Raw genomic sequence first — 18,250 nt, forward strand, 5'->3', positions numbered from 1 at the left:
TTGCAGATACTAAAACACGAACGGCAGCTGAGAAGATGGAAAAGTAGATTGAAATTGAAAATCAACGATGAAAGAATCAGTTCACCAGAACTAAGTTCGTCCGAAGCCTCTTTGTTAGGGGACGTTCCAGAATGTGACATTGCACTGTTACCCGAAAGAGCATTATTACAGGTTTGTATGGACTTGTTATATGTTACATAGTACAGTCTGCTTTCTGATGGATAGCATGGAGTCAGGATACAGTCAGCTCGGGTACTCCCCAAATGGCTGCTGTGGCCTCAGCTAGTCTGGTTCGAAGCTAGGCACCAGGAGCTTCATTCATGTGAGCAGGGAGCTGGATCAGAAGTGGAGCAGCTGGGATTCAAACCAGTGCCCATATGGGATGCCGTCACTGCGGGCTGCAGCTTTTACCTGTTATGCCACAGCACTGGCCACTGGGACAATTTCTTCATGTGATTTTTGTTGCTTCCTGACCAAGGCACTCAATTGTCAAGACTCCTGGGAGTCTGAGACTTTGTCCTATTCAAGTGAGTCCCTTGATTTGCAAGCATATGTAAAATATTGATCAAGGGAATGAATACATCATTTAAAAATCACCTCTTGCTGCTTGACTTTTTAGGTTAAGAAAGATGGTACAGGTTTACAAAATGAAAGCATCAATGTTTGCTACAGGCGATTCCCTTTTGTGTGTGTGTGTGTGTGTGTGGAAGGAAAGTACCTAATCCAGGACTCATAAGTAGGCAGAAAACGTGAAAGTCTAATAGCTGTACAAATATCGTGGGGTGCATGTTTGGCGAGGTGGCTCATCTGTTGGTTCTATGACGCTGCAGGAACTTACTGTCCTGAGGCGGCTATTGAAGAACAGTCCTCTGAGTTCAGTGATTTGCAGCTCTATCAGCTAGTCCTCACTTCACCTACCAATATAAAAACGCATGATTCAGGGTGTGATTTCAAGAAACAGGCTGTTTATTTCCTCTAGCACGAACTACAGAGGAAGACAGCCCGAGCCTGGCTGTCTACAGTGCCAGTAAACCTAGTCCTTGTGTCTTTTATCATTACGCATCTCTAGGGTTTTCATGCTGTCGTCTTTGGTTACAGTCTGGCTGCCCTGCCTGTGGCTAGCCTCATGAGGCCAGAAGTGGGGAAGCACAGTGGTGGGAGAGAGAATGACTGTCTTTCCTTGATTGTTAGGAAATCTGGTTTCTCCAACACTTCACTTTCACTGATGCACTTTCGGCAAGAATTTTGTCACAAGGCTATGTCTTACCTGCTAGGGAGGAGGGGGCATCTGATGGGGGTTGATCAGCAGTCTGGGCCTCACTGAATGTGGATTTGAACTGCCAGTTAGTAATATCTAAAAGATCCTTCCTGCTTGGCCAGCAAGAGCTTAGGGGAGCTGCAGTGAGAAAACCAACACGAGGACAAAGAAACCAATAGGACAGATTCGAGGGGAGCAAGTGGTTCCCGAGTCAGTCCTTGAGTGCTACAGAGGAACTCTGGACTAATGGGCTTCCCTCTCCCAAACCCCTGTGCTGAAAAGGAACCAGAAGAACCAAAACTACTAAGAATCATATTTCTCGAGTCAGCAAACCATCTCCTCATGGGCTTCAGGGCCAAGAAGAAAGCCCAGAACCTAGGTGCTTCAACAGTGCCGACTCGCTATGTGTGTACGTATGTTCTCATCAGCCATCTTTTGGTTTGGCGATACAGCGGTTAAAGGTCCAGGGTGGAACATCCTGCCTCTTTGACTCTGGGCAGCTTCAACCCTGTTGGCCTGTGATCATCACAGTTTCCCCCAGCAAACCGTAAATGAACAGGGAAGAATATATGTTGGATTTAATTGAGGTTTTAGAATTCACTTTGGTTAAAAAGATCTCATTTTGTTGTGGGATGAGAGGCCCTGCCTGGGATCAGCAAGACTCCTGGCTGAACAGTTTGGCTTCTTGCCTCCCCGCGTGCAGGAAGGCAGCCAGAAGATTTGGAGTAAGGTGAGCTGGAAAGCAGGACGTATGAACAGACCCAAGGGTAGGTGCACTCTCTGATATTGGTGGGAACAGCCTCATGAGGGGTACTTGCCCTCACCAAGGCTGGCGTCGTCCTTCTTATAGGATAAGGTGTGATGCTCTGGGCAGGGCCTGATTGAATACTCAAAGTAGGCAGGCTTTGGGGTGGGGTCTCCAGCAAGGTGTCATGCCATCTGGTACGTGATACAAAGAGAGTCTTAGGTGCCTGATGAGGAGTGGGAGTGTCCAACCTTCACCCTGTTGAATCAGCTGGGCCATTTATGCAGCGCGCATGCTGGGAGTGCTTCGCTGCTTGTGGCTCATTAGCTGTCTGCCTTCCCATCTCCGTTTCAGCACATTGGAAACTGAGAGGGAACACGGCTCAGGACAGTGAAAATCATCCTCAGGTTTTGCATTTTATGTCTTGGTTTCTGATGTTAAATCATGGGTCATGACTTGTGCTTCTGGTGCCCTTGTCCCCACCAGGTGCTTCTACATTCAAACCCTCATAGTCAGGGAATATATGATTCAGAGCCCAAGGGACTCAGAATTATGGGATCTGATGGAGTGCTCAACAGGCAGCATGGTCCAGTTAAAACAGAACTCAGAAATTTTTGTAAAGCGTTTGCCTTTTGGGCCCGGCAGCGAGGTCTAGCGGCTAAAGTTCTCCCCTTGAACGCCCCGGGATCCCACATGGGCGCCGGTTCTAATCCTGGCAGCTCCACTTCCCATCCAGCTCCCTGCTTGTGGCCTGGGAAGGCAGTCGAGGAAGGCCCAAGGATTTGGGACCCTGCACCTGTGTGGGAGACCAGGAAGGAGGTTCCTGGTTCCTGGCTTCGGATCGGCACAGTACCGGCCGTTGCGCTCACTTGGAGAGTGAATCATGGGACGGAACATCTTCCCCTCTGTCTCTCCTCTCTGTCTATCTGACTTTGTAATAAACACAAATAAATCTTAAAAAAAAAAAAGCATTTGCCTTTTGCAGGAGGGACAGCTAAAGGGCTGAGAAATGATGACACATCCCCAAAGTCAGATTACTACAAAAATAGACCATTGACCCTGGGTTTCCTGCCTTCTTGACTAAAGTGATACTTATTGCATCTTTTTTTTTTTTTTTAAGTTTGTTCCTTTTCATTTATTTGAAAGCCAGAAGGGCAGGGATAAAGAGGGAAAAAAGGAGATCTTCCATCTGCTGGTTCACTCCTCAAATGCCTCTAACACCAGGGGCTGGACCAAGCTGAAACGAGGAGGTAGGAACTCCATCCCAGTTTCCCATCGGAGCAGTAGGCACCAAGTACTAGAGGAATTATCTGCTTCCTCCCAGGCGCATTAGCAGGAGGCTGGCCTGCAAGCAGAGAAGTTCCAATTCCAGGCACTCTTATTTGGGACGCAGGTGGTCCAAGTGCGAATTAACTTGCTAAACCATAATGCCCAAGCTGTATAGCCTTTATATCTTTCTGTTTTTTTTTTCTTTCGTTAGCTTTTGAAAACTGCTAAGGAAATAAAATATTTGTGGATACTATACCGAGGTGATAAAAGCAATAATGAAGATCCATTACGTATTTTTAATTGCATTCCCCTTCAAAATACAAGAGTAACTTTTTCCTTGTTCACATAGTTAAACCTTTATATGACATTAAAACACAATGTCATTTTTATAGAGACATCCTCAAATTTATCCCAGTCAAATATATTGTGTGCAGAGTGTCCATTAAAAATACATAGTTAATGGTAGAGTGATTTTATATCATGACGCACACTGGAAATTAATTCTGACACTAATACCTTGAAGAGTTGAACTTATTGAGTTTATAACGAATAGATTTGCAGAGATAATTTTTAATAATCATGCAGGTGTTTTGAAAATACCATTGAGTTTGGAGACCAGTCTGGTTGACTAATTTTCAGTGGACTTGATCTTAAGAAGAGTGTAAAAAAACCACAGAAGTGTAATATGAGTTGGATTTGCCGTTTATCTGCAGTTTTTGGAAATGCTAGTGTTAAAGTAAATTTGAGATTTGTGGCTATAGGCTATCTAATGTGTTCTTAAGAAGTAGTTGGAAATAAAAAAGTGGGCTAGGACGCAATATGAAGTTACTTTGGAAAGATGCAAACTGTTAGGCTTCTGCTTTAGATTCAGTTATATCAACTGGTTGAAACAAGTCAGGCTTTGTTTCCAGCTGTTTTCCAGAGTATCTCTCGCTCGTTAGCAAATGCAGCCTTGTTAGCAGATGGTAAGACTCACACCCTATCGGCCCAAATACTGGCCTAACTCAGAGGCAGTGGGAGGATTGGCGGAGACCATTTTCCATGAAAATGCAAGTTTATTTCCCCCTCTTCTGTGTAGTTTGGCACAGCACACAGAGAAAGGCCTTATGTTGATGAATTATCCCAGTCGATAGAATGTGGTTAACTCATGCAGTTGCCTTAAAATGTGAAATGGCTTGCTTGGTTTACTCTAAGTGTTGTGTGAGGTTGTCTTTTATTTTAAACAACATTGACTTTGTTTGTAGCAGATCCGCAGCATGTGGACTTGCAGTTATCAAATCACTTTCAGGCTTTACACTGCACCGGTGACTCATCCTCTCACTTAGGCAGCAAAAGCCCTGGACAGCTATTAGAACTATTACCATTCTGTGGAAGAACCAGATGGCCCAGGCCTGTTGAGTTCTGTGACTTGGAAATGTAAAATAAAAGAGTATTATTCTCAATGACTTCTCAAATCCATGTTTTGATAACGTCAGAGGCCAGTCTGACCTTAGTTCACCAGAGCAGAGAGTGGTTCCAGGATTCATGGCTGTGTACCTTCTGAACTTCAGATAAGGGAAGTTTCCAGAGCCACATGGTTGCATCAAGGAACTGTGTGTGTTGGCTGGAATTGTGTGGGTGAAAAAAAAACACACGAAACAAAACATCTAAAAATTGCTCTAGGGACAGTTTTATTTTTGGTAGAAGGCTGCTCTAAGCAGCTCTAAGACCTCACTTTCATCACATTAGCCTTAATTGGTAATGCCAAGTTGAAAGAGTGGACAAATGATTCTGATCTGAAGTTTTCCCAAATTTTAAGCTGTAGAAGAAGGAACTATTCACGGATCAAGGTGGAGCAGATGAGAGGTGAAAAACCATATCACGGAAAGAGGCGGTCACTTTGAAAGCTTCAAGTCTGGGTGGCTGATTCCGTTGCTGGCTGTGTCTGTGGGCATCTGCTTAATATTTTGTCTTTTTAAGTTAGTTTTTTTGTAAAGAAATAATTGCTGTTGTCTGCTGCATTTGCTGTGGTGAGGAGTAGATGAGTCAATGCCTATGAGGCACTCAGAGTGAAGCCTGGCATGCAGAGCCTTAGCAGTGGCGGTTACTGTTGGTAACATGTTAAACATGGAAGGGTAGGTGGTGGAGAAGCCATTGGTTAAGAGGGCAGGAGGACTAGTTCTGAACTAGCCCTGGACTCAGGTCTGGATTGGGTATTTGGCCCTGTGGTGAAGATGCCAGCTGGGATGCCTGTGCGCCCTCCTGGAGTGCCTGGGTTTAGTTCCCAACTCTGCTTCGGACTCCAGCTTCCTGCTATAATGCAGACGCTGCCAGGTAACAGTGATGAGCCTGGTAACTGCCACCGCGTCGGAGTCCTGGATTCATTTCTGGCTCTTAGCTTCACTCCAGCCCTGGATGTTGCAGGTGTTTTGGGAGTAAAGTAGTAGACAGCAGTGTTTTCTTTTTCTCTCTCATACAAATTAATACATGTGATTTAAAAAATAATAATACGAACTACAGACTGCTGACTTTGTCAGCTTACAAAGGGCATCTGACTTCTCTCAACTTCAACCGAAAGGCCTTGAAAATCCTTAACAAAGGATATGCATTTGTATTTTCTTCTGTGAAATGAGTGTGGCCTCCGGGGTCACTTCTAACTCTGAACGTCTATGTTTGAACCTCAGGTGGAAACACTCCCCGCAGGAGAAGGAGAATATCAGGAAGCATTGCAGGAAATTCTAGATAGGACTTCCCCAAGCTCTCATCCCTGTGTGGAGCAGAGCTCCATCTCACTGTTAGCCCGGCTTTTTCTCAGTACAGAAAATGGCACCCAGTGTGGCAGTGGTTGAGGTCTAGGCCTGTTGTCTATTAGGTCTGGTGGCCACCCAGACATATTTTGAGTGGAATCTGTAGCATGCCAAGTCGGTACTATTTTCCCTGTGGACCAGTACAGTGTGTTGAGCTGGAAAAGAATGTTCTCATGGCTTAATGCATGCGCAACTCACTTGTTGTTGTCCCTCCAGCCCTAGTCCGCCCACCCCAACACTCTCCCAGCTTCATCTGGGCTTCTCATGTGGGTGGCAGGGGTTCAGATACTTGGGCCATCTTTTGTTTTTTCAAGCACATTAGCAGGGAGCTTAATCAAAAAAAGAGCAGCTAGGACTTGAACCTGCACTCCTTGAGGATACAGGCAGCTTGACCTACTACACAGCATGGCAGTTGCTATAGTTTAAGTCTTCAAATTAGATACCATTTATACACCCTAGAGTTACATGACTGCATGCACTAGTAAATAGTAATAGTAATGCCTCATTAGCAGCTACTTAGTTTCCAAAGGCTTTCTCATGTGTACTGGCCAGCTCATTCTGCAAGGGCGAAATGCTAAGTTTGGTCAGTTCAGGATATTTCTAAGGTGGTATAGTTCATTGCTTAAAGCCACTGCTTGGGACACCAACATCCTACATGGGGTGAATTTGCCAGCAGAAGTGAATGATACCATTATTACAGTCAGGTAGGTTATGAATGGAAACTATCCAATAATTATCTGTAGGTATGTCATGAACTGACATTGTATTCTAGGCAGGATTAGCAGGCAGGAGTAATCCATCCTTTTAGAATGGAGTAATGTTTTGGTGGGAATTGTGTAAGAACACGCATCCTAAATGGAGAAAACCAGAATATGAATTCTACTTCTAAACAATGTAGAACAGATTGAAGTATGGCCTACTTCTCCAGATCTTTCTTTTGAAGTCCTGACAGTCAATATAGTGGTATTAGGAGGTGCAGCTAATTAGGGTCAGATGACCTTATGAGAGTGGAATGTCATGAAAGAGATTATAGTCGTGGTAAGGAGAGCACACAGAAGGTTGCCCTGTAAGCCAGGAAGGCAGCATTCACTAAGAATGCAGTTTGCCTGCACTCCGATGTTCAACTTCCCACCTTCAAGAATTATGAGAAATGTCTGTTGTTGAAGTCACCCAAGCTATGTTATTTTTTTTTTCTTTGCAACCCGAGTCAACCAAGATGTTTGTTAATCTAGACTGGATAAGGTAACCTCCCTAGTCTTTGGTTTCCTAGTCTTGTAATTGCAAGATAAAGCTGTGAGTGTTAATGTTTGCCAGTGGGTCAACCAACATAAAATCTGATGCAACTGATATTAAACACTGGTGGGGGCAAGTCAGGTGTGGGTCTGTCTTGACATTCCATAGTCATCATTCCAAGCTGCCCGACACCAACCTAAATGACCGACGAATGCTTTAATACCTTCACACAGAACTCTATTTTTAATCTCTGGAAATTTTGAAAGTTGCCTCTTTTGGGGAAAAAAATGCAGTGTTGCCAAAAAAAAAAAAAATCTTGGGGGAATTTTCATTTATTTTTGTCCTTAAATTTGGCTTCCCATGAGCGTATTTGTTTTGATTATATAAGTAGCCCTCAAAATAGGAATGACCAAAAGAAGGGCACAGGTTATGAATTTGGTTTGCTCTGAGAGACTTTGAAGATACTATGGACCAAGAAGGTTAAGTTCCAGAGGAGCTGGCAAGCAGCTCAATATGGATTTTCTTGATTGGCAAGGTGGCGAGGGGCATCTACTGTGGGACTGACAGACTCTACTGAAAGCCAAAAACTGCTCGTCCCCTTTGCTTTTGTATGGACCTCAATCTAAAAATGGTTTATTATATTGCATAATGTCAGAGTGAAAAAAAAAAATACACAAGGAAACAAATCTACCTGCCTACCTTTTGGAGGGAACACTTGCTCAGAGTTGAGAACACCGCCTCTACCTCCACAAAGTTTAAAATATTTGCTACCTGGCTCTTTTCAAGAACAAATTTATTTGGCACCAGGTCCGGAATTAGTCATCTAAAAATCTGGTCTATCAGTGAGCAAGAATAAAAAAAAATCGAAGAGTTCATGAAAATAAGATATTAAGCCAGAACGCTCAGGGGCCAAGAGCATGTGCTGTCTGCTTGGAGGATCTGTTGGGAAGAGGGTGGGAAGCTGTTGTTACTTAAGAATCCATCCCTGTGCCTCTTGCTTGTTAACAGAACCTTGTTGGACTTATTCAGGAACTCTCTCTCCATGAGCATCAGGAGAAAGCCTTCCCACAGCTAGCCCACCTGATGAGCCACGACTTTCCACCAGTTCCCTAAAATTCCAACCTAGAACTACAGGGTGCCATCTAAGAGTTTGTTAGTTCCAAATTTTAAATACTTTCCAGAACAAGGAAATGGCTGCCATGGTACCCTTTTCTCCCATAAGAACTGAAGCTCCTGTGGCCTGGTCACCTTTCCAGAATCAACACCTGCTCCATACTCCTCTGACTTCCAGACAGCCAGTCTCTCGTCCCCTAGGCACATCCCTCCTCATCCCACAAGCCCCACTGACACCCTACACGGTGACTGCTGCCTTTACTCCTTCCGGGATCCCCACTTCTTGGTGAGTCCCGGTTCCTGTCTTCCACTCCCATCCCCATGCCTGGACCAGCCTCCTTTCCTCTCCTCCCAGCTTGGCTGGTTGCCCAGTTCCCTCCTAACAGCCTTGGATGTCTATGCCGGGCAGCCCTTCTGGGAGGACAGCATCCTTGTTCTATTTGGCTTTGGCACCTCCTCCTTCCCTCTGCCCCCACCCCCTGGTCATGCCTACTTTGCTTGATTCTATCTCATGGCTATGGGAAGGGCAGGGGGCCGGGGGCTCTCATCATCTTTTTTATTGTTGTTCCTGGAAGAGACTGTCTCACTTGAATACTGTGATGTATGTTTTTAGCATCTGATGTATATTCGATCAAAGCTGGACTTCTCATTTTTATTATATTTGATTTTTCCATTGAGGAAAAGGATCTGTTTTTTCCATTTCTCCAGCTTTCAGGTATGCTTTCCTGGTTACAGATCTCCATAGTAGGGCCACCTACTTGGTCACTGGATAGAGATACCAGAAGGAGGTGCCTGTCTTGGCTAAAAGAAAATCAGCCTTTCATAGACTGTTTTTCTTATTATTTTTTTTTAGTGTATGAAATTCAAGAAATACAAATGTCTTAATCTGATGAGAAACCTTTTTTTTTTTTTCATCGTGACTGAGTCACATTAGTATTTAGTTCCAGAATGAAGTGGCCAGGATACGTGCCAAAGTGTTTGTAAGCTTAGTGCTATGTGGTTGTTGAGATGTTGCCATTGCTGTTTAATGGTATAGAGTCACACTAGTGTGCAGTGCCCAGGTTGTATCTTAATGTTTAAAGCATGCTAATCATTGATTTTCATTTTGTTTGAAAGACATATACATGTGAGAGAGAGAGAGAGAAAGAGAGAGAGATTCTTATTAGTTCACTCCACAAATGTCCACAGTATCTAGATATCTAGGGCTGGACCAGGCCAAAGCCAGGATTCTAGAACTCCATCCAGGTCTCCTGTACAGGTGACTACATCCTAAAACTTGAGTTGACACCTGCTACCTTTCAGGGAGAGTGTGAGTGAGAAGCTGAATCAGAAGTAAAAGTAGCCCGGAGTCCTATCAGGCTCTCTGGGTGTGCGGATGTCCCATGTTACTCCACACTCCATAGTCCTAACTGCATCTAATTTTGAAGGTTTATTCTGTGATGTCCCCCCTCACCCGCCCAATCCTCCGGCCTCTCCCTTCGGCCCAGTTCCAAAAGTGCCTGGGTTAAATTTGTTTCGTTTCTCTCGTGCTTACTGCAAGAAGTAACTTCCACAGGAAATGCCTTCCTCTGGAAGTACAAACAAGTATGGGTGCTGGAATCACCTTCTTTGAAGGCTGGCTTGTCTTGGGGAGCAGGGAATCACAGATCCCTAAGATCCTTGGATGCTCAATCCGAAGGCACTAGGAGTCTTTCCTCAGGGAAAGTTGAAATATATCTACTGTTGATTCCCTTCTGGATATCTCCTCTTCCTGTTATTTGAAGTTCAAATGACAATACCTGCAGTACCTCTAGTATTTCAGATGTTACAACAAATCTACAGTCTCGCCAATCACAATAGCCATCCCTGGTCTCTTGTAAGAGAAACAGAAGTGGGTGGGAGGCTTAAAAAGTGTTGGCCTCTAGGTGGGCTCCTCTGGCAGCTGCCTGTGTATCCCGAACTGGGATCAGATCACCCCGACCCCCCACTTCAGCTGACCACCTGCACGGAGCTGACCACCTGTACAAGGAGAGTCCCTTGTCTTCTGTTCTCTTCCTATTCTGGTTCAGGAGTCCCTCCCTCATCTTTTGTTATCTTCTTCTTCTTCTTCTTCTTTTTTTTTTTCCAATTCTTCATTTCCATCATGATGCAGCTTTTATTTCCTATTCCTTTTGTAAAAAAAAATTTATTATTCTTATTGGAAAGGCAGATATACAGAGAGGAAGATCTTCCATCCGATGGTTCACTCCCCAAGCAGCCACAATGGCTGGAGCTGAGCCAATCTGAAGCCAGAAGATAGGAGCTCTTCTGGGCCTCCCACACGGGTGCAGGGTCCCAAGGCTTTGGGCCATCCTCAATTGCTTCCCCAGGCCACAGACAGGGAGCTGAATGGGAAGCGGGGAGGCTGGGATTAGAACCAGCGCCCATATGGGATCCTGGGCGCGTTCAAGGCAAGAACTTTAACTGCTACGCTATCGCGTTGGGCCCATTGGTGAATTTCTTTGAGAGGCATGGAGACAGAGCATCTCTCTGTTGATTAACTTTCAACTTTCCAAATGTGTGCCACAGTCAGGACTGGGCTGGTCTGACTGAAACAATCCAGGTCTCCCACGTGTTAACAATCACAAAATCAATTACAGCATTTCATACATGGAAGAGAGGCCTACAGAGACCAAAAAGGAAGTAGACTGGGAGGAATTAACTCTGTTGGGTTGTGGAGTGACCTTCCTACCCCTCGAATTCATGTCCATTGCAGCAATGCTTCAGATAAGGTTATACAGGGTTAGGATGTCCCCTAAATCCCATAACTGGTGACTTTATAAGACTAGAGAGGGACGAACTCATAGATACACGTTTTTGGGGGAAGAAAGCTATGTGACAACAGAGCCAAAGATTGGCCAACATGTCGAAAGGGATGTTGGCACCCATGAAAGCTGATAGGTGATGAAGGATTCTCCCTCACCTTCAGGGGGCGCCATGCCGGTACCTTGACTTCAGCGTTCCTGCCTCCATTCTAGTGAGAACACACTCAGTCATTTTGAGCCACCTGGTTCATAACAGTTTACCAGGATGATGCTAGGAAACTGGTAGAGAGGTAGCCATGACTCTGAACAAAGGTCAGATGGTTAGCCGCTCTGTGCGAGTGAGCAGCCACACCTGCCTGTTCCTATCTGCTTCATGCATAGGAGAGCAGGTAGCGGTGCTTCTTCATTAACTTCATTTCCTGATAGTGATATGACTGTATGCCACCTCCAGGGCAGGGATTCCTTCTTCATCTCTTACCTTCTTCCACAAGCCATGTATCCGATCAAAAATTAGATTCTGCATTTCTATTGCTTTTTCATGGTGCCATTTCTCTACACTGAGCCTATTGCTAATGCTGCCTCCTCCTCCTCCTCCTTCTCTTCTTCTTCTTCAAGAAAAAAGCACTGGAAAATTAAAGGACAGTTGCAAAACTGTAGATACAATTTCACCTGCACCTGATCCAGCAGGGGCAGATTGCGTCACAACCGTGCACACTAGACAATCAAATGTTGAACTCTACAAAGGGGCAATACCTCTAAACTTTAAAATAGTGACAACTCATAATCACGAGAGGTGAAAATCTCAATTATTGAAATCATAAAATTTCAAATATCCCAATCCACAATCCCTATTGGTCGGGGAGTGGGGAGACTAAGAGGAGCAGAAAGGTGAATTAGAGGAATGGATTAGAGAAATTTTGATTGTATGCAGAATTCTGGGCCAAACCAGAGAGAACAACAGATGACGGTACTCATGGGCACTACTGCAGTGTGTCAGCAGTGTGTGTCCACGTAAGAGCAGCAACACTGGCCCTTTAAATGCATAAAGGGCCTCTTTGTATATCCGCACTTGTGGAAGAGGGAAGCCCTTGAGATTGTGGCTCTCTGGGTGGCGGCAGGTGCAATGGCGACTCCTCTTAGTTTTTGATGGATCTTGTCAAAAGACTTAGGATGTCTGTTACAGAGTTCCAGAAGATTGCAGTTATAAATCCAGATGCTCATAATCACCTTCTAGAGTGCAATTGCAGTGACACATTTTGCTCCTTGACCCTTTAAACTTTTTAATGAAGGTGATTCATCCGCTCATGACTGTAGGCCCTTGGGACTGTGGTGAGCATACCTGAGTGTTGATTTTCAGAAGTTGGGGATTTTAGTCTTTAGTGATTTTGTTCTTTTCAGATCATAACATTTGGAATTTGGGGGCTTGGCATAGTAACCTAGTGGCTAAAGTCCTCGCCTTGCACATGCCAGAATCCCATTTGGCACCAGTTCATGTCCTGGCAGTCCTGTTTCCCATCCAGCTCCCTGCTTGTGTCCTGGGAAAGCAGTAGAGGATGGCACAATGCCTTGGGACCCTGCAACCATGTGAGATACCTAAAAGAAGCTTCTGGTTCCTGGCTTTGGATTGGCTCAGCTCGGGCTGTTGCAGCCACTTGAGGAGTGAATCATCGGAAGGAAGGTCTTCCTCTCTGTCTCTCCTTCTCTCTGTTTGACTGTCCAATAAAATTAAATAAATCTTTAAAAAATGGAATTTGGCCATTTGGTATGGCCTAAATCCATTCTTTGAATATTTCGTAGAGTGCTCTTCTTTCTTTTTTTAGTAGCTATTATTTGTAGAGCATTCTTGTGGAACTTTGTAGGTCTATATTTATTTGATGTTAAGTTATTGATATATTTAAAATTCATTACATCATTGTTATATGTTAGATAAGGTTTCTATCCTCAGATAAAATGATAGCACTTCAGTTCCTGTTCTTACAATATGTGGATTTCAGAACTAACACTCACACACACACACACACACAATAAGTGAAAGAGTTATGTCAAAGTTCACATGTTTTTCAAAATCCTGTATTTCTTTTCTTTGTGTTTAGATCTTCTCCTATCTCAGCTTAAAAGATATGGTAATCTGTAGTCAAGTTTGTCGTACCTGGATGCTGATGACACAGATAAGCTCCCTGTGGAACACTGTAAGTAGATGTAACTGGATATGAAGGAATCTAGTTCTTCAAGCAGCATGAGTGACTCTGAAGGTGGTCGTGCTAGCCCTCTCTCTCCCTAGAGCCCAACAAGTACACCCATTTTTCTTTGGCCCACACACAAGCCTGGAGGAAGAGGCAGAAAATATGGAAATTTTTTTTTTTTAGGAGGTACATGATTAATACTTTGCAATTGAATTCACATGAAGCCCGACTGAATTCAATAGTCGGTATTTAGTCTTGATTTCTCTGTGAATGTGTGCCTGCGTTCTTCCCGCGAGTGAAGACTGTAAGGTGACGCCTTATGAGTGTGGAAGACCACTTCAAAGGGTGTGAGATTTTTGTCATGACCTTTTCATAACTCATAATTTAGAGGAGTTAGTTCTACCACGAAGAGAGGATCACCTTTGTGTACCTGGCTGGCAGTCTGTAAAATGAGCAAGAGGTGGTTTCTGTGAGCCATGAACGGTCAGAGCTGATAATCAACAATAACGTTGATATAATATTGACAGCCTCTCCCACTAAAAGTTGAAGATTGTGAATGCTCGATTTCTCATTACCTTCCGAACAAGCTCTTCTGTGTGCTCCAATGTTTGTTAACATTTTGCCACATCTGAAGGCCGAGAAATGAGTCCAGAAATGAGAGGAAGGGCAACATATACTCGTGGAAAGACAAACATGCTGAACGTAGAGAGACTGAACTTTGCTGTCTTGGCTGTTCTCTGCCTCTGCTCTGCTCGTACCCAGGGAGGCCTCTGGGAAGAACACCAGCTTTCTCCGAATCCTGCCAGGCGTTTGCACAATCTGTCCTGTTCCTCACACTCCGCATATTCTTTCTCTTCCAGGCCATTTGGATTCTGTTTTTATTTATGGCTTCGCAAAAATGAGTCCCTCCCTTCCCCCCCCCCCCAAATCTGTCTTGTAAGTCAGGGATTTAGCTGTTTGAATCAGTAGTTCTAAGAAGGATCTTGGGACCATGAGCCTCAGCATCACTTGGAAACCTACTGGTAAAGCAAATTCTCAGGCCCCAGACCTGCTGAGTTAGAAACTGAGGACAGCAGTCAGCCATCAGTTTTAAGGGTCCTCCCCAATGATTCTGATGCAAGCAAAAGTTTGGAGGTCACCGCCTTAAGCTAGAAATCACTGTGAGACGGGAATGCCTGATTGTTCACTAAGGTGCATTCAATAACATGGAATCAGTTCACTTCTGGCCATTGTTACACAGAGGCCAAGTAGACTAGCATAGCTAGGGATGGGACGGTGTCCTCCTGGGATGTAAAGATGTTGAACTGAAGCCCTTGGCATCTTGCAACGTTCCTTAGCTTCTCCAATTTTTAGATTTTCTCCAATGTGGTGCGTAGTTCAGTGTGAACATGTGCTGGCAAGAAACAGATTAAGTCTTTAGGGAGTGATATTTGAATTTTTTAAAGATTTATTTTGGGGCTGATGTCAACCACGGTTTGTTAAGCCAATGCCAGCAGTGCTGGCTTCCAAGATGGGCATCAGTTTGAGTCCCAGCTGTTCCTCTTTCCATCAACTCCATACTAATGTGCCTGAGAAATTAGCAGAAGATGGCCCAAGTACTTGGGCTCTTGCCACCCATATGGGAGACCTGGATGGAGTTCCAAGTGCCTGGTTTCAGTCCGGCTCAGCCATGGCCATTTGGAAAGTGAGTTAGAAGATGGAAAATATCCTTCTCTCCGTCTCTCCCTTTGTAATGTTGTATTTCTATCAGTCAATAAATATGGTAAAATACAATTAAAACATCTGTCTGCTGGCTCACTCACCATATGGCCGCACAAGCTGGGCAGGGCCAGGCTTAAGCCAGGAGGTTGGAACCCCATCTGCATCTCCCAAGTGAGTGACAGGGACCCAGGCCTTTGCAGCATCTCCTGCTGCTTTCCCAAGCACATCCATGGAACAGTCAGGACTTGAACCATAGCTCATATGGGATCCCAGCACCGCAGGCAGCAGCTGAACTTGAGGTACCACAACATTGGTTCCCAATGTATGCTTAATTTCATTATTGACTCACTCTTCTCCCTAGTGTCTCTTTGGAATTAAAAAAAAACACACAATGATGTTCCAGGTTACAAAAATAGTAGTAGTGCAGGAATAGTACTATGTAGTGCTAGCGTAGAATTCAGTACTGGAAAGTGCCAGAGTGTGTATTTGGCTATGTGCCTGCAAAGGCATCCACCAACAGGCTTTTCTTATACGTTATACATTTTAGTCTTAGAGCATGCTCAGTTTAGAAGTTGTCTTACTTCTCTATTCTGTGCTAGTTTTTTCTAGTTTTTGAACTCCTAATAGCAGCTAGTATTTATTGAGAGCTTACTTGTTGTGGTACCTTATTTGCATTTTCTCAGTGTATCCCTTGCTAAGTTATGCAAAATTATCTTTTCTCATTTTGCTGATGATAAAACTAAAGGCCTGGTGAAATAATTGCTCAACCTTTCAAGTTGCCAGGATAGAATTCAAATGTTGATCTGGCCAACTACAGACTTGATTATTCAATATTTATAAGGGACTTCCAGAGCTGCCATTTACTCTCTACCTAATGGGCAGCATGATATTTTGGTTACTCAAGTTCTTGTATTTCAATTTTGAGCCCTAAGATCCCAGGATCATAAAAATCTTGGCCTCAAGCAATCATATTCATGAAGGATTCGAGTCCAGTGTGTCTGCTAAGTGCTGTAAGTTTGATTCCTCCACGGAACCATCCAGGGAAGTTGCACATTTGAATCCTGCTCAGGTTTTCTGTGCTGCATTTCCTTTGTTCCAAAGTCAGCTTCCTTTTAGTGTTCCCTCCACCCACCCCTTCATTTTCTTCATGATTGATTGACTGATTTGAAAAGCAGCGTTACAGACAGAGAAATCTTCCATTGGCTATCTCACTGCCCAGATGGCTGGAAGCTAGGGGCCAGGAGCTTCCTCCAGATCTCCTACGTGGTTGGCAGAGGTCCAAGCACATGGGCCATCTTCTGTTGCCTTTGCCGATCGTGAACAGGGAGCTGGATTGGAAATGGGGCAGCTAGGACGTGAACTGACGCCTGGGTGGATGGATGCTACGCCACGATGCTGGCTCGCATCCAGGGTTCTGTTGTATGTCAATGCCTCAGTTTATTTCATCAGTCCTCTGTTGAAGGACGTGTAAGGTATTTCCTGTCTTCCACTATTAAATCCTGCAGTGAACATCCAATTTCTCATTTTTTGGAACACACGTATGTGACCATATCTGCAGGGGGCAATTCCTAGCGTTAGATAATTGATGTACAATCTCAGAAGTGTACGGAATGACAAAGCACCTTCTGCTTCAATACTTTAGTACCTGTCTCTGCTTTTTGATATTTGATATTATTGTTTCACTTTGGTTGTTACAGTTCACACAACCGGACCCTGTCTTGTGTTGTCATTTTACAATTTTTTTTTTATCCTGTTGCACTATATTTTAAACCAGTAAACCTAAATCATTTTTACAGGAACATATATAAGTGTGTGTGTGTGTGTGTGTGTGTGCATACATGTGCATGTGTGTGTGTGTCTTACTTTTGAAATTTGCCTCTTATAGTAAGTAGAACATTCAAATTAGCATTTTCTCCATTGGGAAATTACAGGATGAACAGCTTTTAGTGCTTGGTGCTGGTAATGTTTTCATATGATATGATAAAGTTTCTCATTTTTGAATGTTTTTTGTTTGTCCTGTCCAGATTGATTTTTCCGTGGTGAAAAATGTGATTGCAGATAGAGATATCGTGTCTACACTGAATAGGTGGCGTCTGAATGTGCTGCGTTTGAATTTCCGTGGTTGCCTTCTCCGACCAAGAACTCTGAGAGCGATCGGTATGTGTGTTTACTGAAGCTATTGATCTTGCTTTCCTGTTTTCTGGGTCAGTGAAAAGAACAAATCAAACAGAAACTTCGGTTGGCTCTTCATAAGGATGCCTAGTACAAATATTTCAACAGCTGGAAGGGATCAGGGCTGATGTTTTGGGATAATGACTTAAGCGGGTGCCTGCAATGCTGTCATTCACATATGGATTCTGATTTTGAGACCCCGCTGCTCTATTTCTGATCCAGCTTCCTGCTAATGTGCCTGAGAAAGTGCTTGGGCTTCCGCACCCGCGTGGGAGACCCAGAAAGTGCCTGGGCTGCAGGCTGTGGACGGGCAAAGCACTGGTCATTGTGGCCATTTTGGGGTGAACAGTGGATGAAAGATCTTTCTGTTTCTGTCCTCTCTCTGTCACTCTGACTTTTCAATGGATAGACAGATAATCAGGCTGATTCAAATGCCCACACCCCCTGCCAGAATATCTGGGTTCAAGCCCTGGCTCCACTTCCAGCCCTACCTCCTTGCTAATGTGCACTCTGGGAGGCAGTTGCTTCCCTGCCACCCACAGGGAGACCTGGATTGAGTTTCAGGATCCTGGCTTCAGCCTGACCCAGGCCTAGCTATGGCAGGCACTTAGGAAGTGAGCTAGCAGGTGGACTATCTTTCTGTTTCTACCTGTCTCTCTGCCATGCACATATGATGAAACAATCCATATGCTGTGTGTTCAAGAATTGGTCCTTTGTCCACTCCTCTTGACCACTGGATTTCTGATTGTGGTCAACATGTTTATCCACGTCTCATCATTTTATCTACTAAAAAAATAGCACATAAACATTTCATCTGAGAGAGAAAGACACATGGAGAGAGAGGAGAAAGAAGAAGAAGAGGAAGAGGAAGAAGATAGAAGAGAGAGAGAGAGGAGAGAGAGAAGAGGGAGAAAGAGAAGAGAGAGAGCTCCCACCTGCTGGTTCACTCCCCAAATGCCTTTAGCCACCTGGGCTGGGCCAGGTCCAAATCAGGAGCCAGGAATTCG

The 18,250-nt window shown here is 44.3% G+C and overlaps 1 protein-coding gene across 2 annotated transcripts in view; it reads left to right on the forward strand.

Annotated features, from left to right (window-relative positions):
• FBXL13 (F-box and leucine rich repeat protein 13) overlaps positions 1-18,250 on the forward strand; it is a 165,597-nt gene that overhangs the window by 40,299 nt on the left and 107,048 nt on the right. For both annotated transcript variants that reach the window (XM_058657566.1, XM_058657567.1), the window contains exons 7-9: positions 7-171; positions 13,281-13,376; positions 17,096-17,228. In XM_058657566.1, coding sequence (XP_058513549.1) covers positions 7-171; positions 13,281-13,376; positions 17,096-17,228 — 394 coding nt within the window. The remainder of the gene's footprint in view (positions 1-6; positions 172-13,280; positions 13,377-17,095; positions 17,229-18,250) is intronic.

The sequence above is a fragment of the Ochotona princeps genome, chromosome 32 (genome assembly GCF_030435755.1).
Source record: "Ochotona princeps isolate mOchPri1 chromosome 32, mOchPri1.hap1, whole genome shotgun sequence".
In the NCBI taxonomy this organism is placed as follows: Eukaryota; Metazoa; Chordata; class Mammalia; order Lagomorpha; family Ochotonidae; genus Ochotona; species Ochotona princeps.